The 5,029-nt window shown below is 53.4% G+C and overlaps 1 protein-coding gene across 1 annotated transcript in view; it reads left to right on the top strand.

Moving 5' to 3' along the window:
• LOC108297473 (protein monoglycylase TTLL8-like) overlaps positions 1-5,029 on the top strand; it is a 45,116-nt gene that overhangs the window by 26,965 nt on the left and 13,122 nt on the right. Inside the window, 4 exon segments of the mRNA XM_017520124.1 lie at positions 1,937-2,028; positions 3,016-3,154; positions 3,908-3,937; positions 3,940-3,977. Coding sequence (XP_017375613.1) covers positions 1,937-2,028; positions 3,016-3,154; positions 3,908-3,937; positions 3,940-3,977 — 299 coding nt within the window.

The raw sequence follows: 5,029 nt of genomic DNA, 5'->3' as shown, positions 1-5,029 counted from the left end.
TTATTACCCAGGCTGGAGTGCAATGGCATGATTTCAGCTCACCGCAACCTCCACCTCCTGGGTTCAGGCAATTCTCCTGCCTCAGCCTCCCAAGCAGCTGGGACTACAGGCATGCACCACGATGGCCAGCTAATCTTTTGTATTTTTAGTAGAGACGGGGTTTCACCACGTTGACCAGGATGGTCTCGATCTCTTGACCTCATGATCCACCCACCTCCGCCTCCCAAAGTGCTGGGATTACAGGCTTGAGCCACCGCTCCGGGTCCAGTCACCTTCTTTTGGATGGTCCAGGCAGAGGACCCCAGGGGCGTTGGAGGCGCTGGGTCCTGCCTCCTGTGCCCCAATCCCACTGGTCAGCTTCCTGGGAAGCTGGGGAATTAAATGTGTGGGTGTGAACGGCTCTCCTGGCGGGTCATGGGGGGCTGTGCACTTTCCCTTCTCTTCCTTCCTGCCCCTGCCCTCTTCTACCCCATAGACACAGCATGACCATTTAATGGTTATTTCTTGATGATATGCTAAGCGAGGGGTGGAATATTCATGCCTCCCCTCTTTAAACCACCTAGGGTAACTTCCTGACGTGGCCATGGCACTCGTAACTGTCCTGGCGCTGGTGGGAGTGTAGCCGTGAGCATGACCAGAGGTCACGCTTGTGAACATCTTGGTTTTGGGGCTTTGGCCAGCTCCTTTATGGCACCCTGTTTTATCAGCAAGGTTTTTATGACCTGTATCTTGTGCTGACCTCCCATCTCATCCTATGACTTAGAATGTCTTCACCACCTGGGAATGCAGCAGCCAGGCAGGTCTCAGCTTCCTTTTACACAGCTTCTGTTCAAGATGGAGCTGCTCTGGTTCACGTGCCTCGGGCGCTTCTGCTGCTCTTGGTTCCTTGGGCCATTCTCCGGCCACACCCGCCTCCCACAGCTCTGGTCTCAATGACCGTGGATGGCTATTGCTGACTCATGGATGGCATGCCTCAGAATATGCCATTCCATGTCTGGCCTCGTTAGACGTGTGTCTTTTTTGTGTGTGTGTGATGGAATCTTGCTCTGTGCCCAGGCTGGAGTGCAATGGCGGGATCTTTGCTCACTGCAACCTCTGCTGCCTGGGTTCAAGTGATTCTCCTGCCTCAGCCTCCTGAGTACCTGAGATCACAGGCACACGTCACCATGCCCAGCTAATTTTTATATTTTTGGTGGAGATGGGGTTTCACCATATTGGTCAGGCTGGTCTTGAACTTCTGACCTTGTGATCTGCCCGCCTCAGCCTCCCAAAGTGCTGGGATATCAGGTATGAGCCACTGCACCTGGGGGGCAGATGTCTTTTGAATTTGTTCTCCAGTCTGTGCTTTACCTCTTCATTTTCTTAACAAAGCAGAACATTTTAATGTTGATGAAGTCCAGGACTTCATCAGTTTTAATGTGTATGGTTAGCTTTCGGGGACGGTTTGAGAAACGTTCTCCTGACCCGCAGTCGTGAAGGTACTCTCTGTGTTTTCTCCTTGAGGAGCGAAGATTAGTTTTTGGGAGTGTTGTCAGGCAGCAGTTACAGTTGTCCTCTCCACGCGGACGTACAGTTGTTCTCGCACCGTCCCCACTGAGGTGCTTCGGAGCTTTAGTCTAAATCAGTTGGCTGGATGGACACAGGTTTTTGGAGCCCAGGGGGCGGAGAAAGTGGCAGGAGGAGCTGGCGGGAGGGATTCTCCTGCCTCAGCCTCCCAAGTAGCTGGGATTACAGGCATGCGCCATCACGCACAGCTAACTTTTATATTTTTAGGAGAGATGAGGTTTCACTGTATTGGCCAGGCTGGTCTTGAACTCCTGGCCTCATATGATCCACCTGCCTCAGCCTCCCACAGTGCTGGGATTACAGGCGTGAGCCACTGAACCAGCCTCGGATGCCAGTTCCTTTGACTTGATGTCCTCTTTCTGTTTTACAGAATTAAAACAAGGAATTTCTCAAGACTTGGCTTCTTCCCCCAAATTAGACAGATACAAAGTAGCAAGGCAGTTAACAGAAAAAGCAATCAAGGTAAATGCTCCTTGGGACTCCATGGGGAGGGGGACACTTTTTTAAAAAAAGTTTGTTTTGGAACTTGGAGTCTGTTCGTCTGGCGTCTGAGAGCCACAGCCTCCTCCCTGTGGGACTTGGCTGGAGTTACATTTATTTATTTGTTTATTTGTTTGTTTGTTTGTTTTTGAGACAGAGTCTGGCTCTGTTGCCCAGGCTGGAGTGCAGTGGCACAATCTCAGCTCACCGCAACCTCTGCCTCCTGGGTTCAAGCAATTCTCGTGCCTCAGCCTCTTGAGTAGCTGGGACTACAGGTGAGTAGCTGGGACTACAGGTGCACACCACCACACCTAGCTAATTTTTTTATTTTTTAGTAGAATTGGAGGTTTCACTATCTTGGCCAGGCTGGTCTTGAACTCCTGTCCTCAGGTAATCCCAGCACTTTGGGAGGCCGAGGCAGGTAGATCACGAGGTCAGAAGTTCGAGACCAGTCTGGTCAATATAGTGAAAACCCATCTCTACTAGAATTTTAAAAAATTAGCTGGGTGTGGTGGTGTGCACCTGTAATCCCAGCTACTTGGGAGGCTGAGGCAGGAGAATTGCATGAACCAGGGAGGCAGAGGTTACATTTAGCCGAGATCATGCCATTGCACTCCAGCCCTGGAGACAGTGTGAGACTCTGTCTTAAAAAAAAAAAAAAAAAAAAAAATTAGCCAGGCATGGTGGCAGGCACCTGTAATCCCAGCTACTCGGATACTCAGGAGGCTGAGGCAGGGAGAATCGCTTGAACCTGGAAGGTGGAGGTTGCAGTGAGCCGAGATTGCACCACTGCACTCTAGCCTGGGCGACAGAGCTAGATTCCGTCTCAAAAAAAAAAAAAAAAATTACATATTGGGCGACAGGTGCCCCAAAATCTTAAAAATCACCACTAAAGAGCTTATCCATGTAACCAAAATCCACCTGTTCTCTGAAGACGATTGAAATAAAAATATCCTCTTGCCATCTTAGGAGAAGAAGATTTTCTCTATCTACAGACACTGCCCGGTGGTGCATGCGGCTCTGTGGAGGAAGGGCTGGGTGGAGAAGAAGTTCCACTTCTTGCCCAGGGTCATTGCTGATGTCGAGGATGGAGGCACCAGGGTCGCTGGTAGGGTATTGGAGGCGCGAGTCTCAGTGCAGCACGTGCCTGTCTGCCACGGGCACTGGGGGGGAGGGTCTGTGCCAATCTGAGTGTGCTGACTGCCCTCGAGTCCTGATGTGCATGATGGAATCTCTCTGACTCCAGGTCTCCATCCTCCTCCTGGCCTCCTTGCCCCAGGTGGTCATGCAGGGCAAACCCTTTCAAGCCCCTGGCACTGCTCCCTTCTCAGTGTCCCTGTGGCCCCCACCCAGGCTGGGCCTCCTCCTGGGTCCATAGTCTTGCTCTGCCCTGCCCAGCCATCCCTCCTCCGGCCCCAGCTCCCCGAAGTCCACTCCTCAGGCCCCCACGGTACCACTGCTCCTCACTGACCGTCTGCACAACTGTGTCCGTGTCCTCTTGGCCCCAGTGAGACCCAGATCAAATGTCCCCCTCTTCCCCACCCCTGCCTGGGACCCCATGGCCTCCATCACACCCACCCCCACCCCGGGCTGTCTCTACCGTTCCACACCCCAGGACACTTGGGCCTCCAGGAATCCTGGGACTCCATGCCCTGTCACAGCCCTGGTGGGATTGCTGTCCTGTGGATGCTCACTGGATGTGTGGGGGTAGCTGGGATGTCCCGAGCCTGACCCAGCACCCACAGAGGCACCTGCTTCCCCAGGGGAAGTTGCCGTCCTGCCTGCAGTGGTGATAATGGAGTGCTGGGGGAAGTCTGGCGGAGGATCTATGTTCAGGCCTCCCGCTGTGTCTCTTTGGCAGATGATAAACATGCTGAAGTGAAAGAAAATAAACGGCTTTGGAGAGAATAGAGGACATCCACGATGTGATGGTACATCCCCTGCATGCGTCCTAATCAGCCTCAGCTTCTCCACAGCTTCTCACACCATCACCCTGCTCTGTGCCCACTTGCCCATGTCCTGGAGGATGGCAGCCCAGTGGGGGCAAAACCCCAGTCACAGCAGGGCCCCTTGACCTGGGGTGGGGCAAGCCCTCAGTGCTGGATGACCCGCTGTGTAGGGGGCAGACCTGGTGTGCCCAGCTCCCTCTAACCACACTGGGCTGGCCTGCCACGTGATCGTGGAAGCTGAGGGCCTTCCCGGCATGTGAGTTGCAGGCCAGGCCTGACCAGCGAGTAAGCTGGGGTCTCCAGCAACACCGCAGTGTGCCCTCCCACCTCCCCAGCCCAGCCTGGTTCCTCGGGGACACCTCACGCTCCCCCATAAAGAGGGTGAAAGAGAAACCAGAGTGGGAGGCAGCATTTGTAGTACTTACAATTTAAAAGATCAAATATCTAGGATATGTAAAGAACTCACAAATCAGTAATGAAAAGGCAAGCAGAAAAATGGGCATAGACTTGATTGGGAGCCTCCCCCGAGGCCAGCAACCTCACTCTTCCAAGTTCCTGGGGTCAGTGCCATTCCCACAGACCCCGTGAGTGCTCCAGCAGCTCTGCAGGTCCCGGGAAAGAACATTCCTCACTGCTCTGGAGGCTGGAGTCAGCTGACCCCTGCCGGGTCAGGGGCAGCATGGCTGGGCTGGTGAGGGCGCCCTGCTTCACAGACTGCTGACTTCTTTCTGCATCCTCACACGGGCAAGGGTTTTTCTGGGGCCACTTTATAAGGGCCTCATGCTCACGACCTAATCCTAGAGCCCTGCCTCCTATGCCATCGCCTGGGGGTGAGGACCGCAACACATGCATTTCCGGGGGACGGAAACATTCTGCTCACTGGGTGTGGAGGAGAGAAATGCAGGTGGCAGTTACCTGACTGGGGTGACTGGGGGACTTTGGTTCTGTTGACGATGCTGTTTCTCACCCCAGGATGCAGTGGTTAGTGATTAGCGGTTAGTATGCTATTATTTACACTTTTATATTTTTCTTTT

This window comes from Cebus imitator, unplaced genomic scaffold (genome assembly GCF_001604975.1).
Source record: "Cebus imitator isolate Cc_AM_T3 unplaced genomic scaffold, Cebus_imitator-1.0 Scaffold804, whole genome shotgun sequence".
Classification (NCBI taxonomy): Eukaryota; Metazoa; Chordata; class Mammalia; order Primates; family Cebidae; genus Cebus; species Cebus imitator.
The sequence above is the reverse complement of the archived record's forward strand: the minus strand, read 5'-3'. Positions and strand labels throughout refer to the sequence as shown.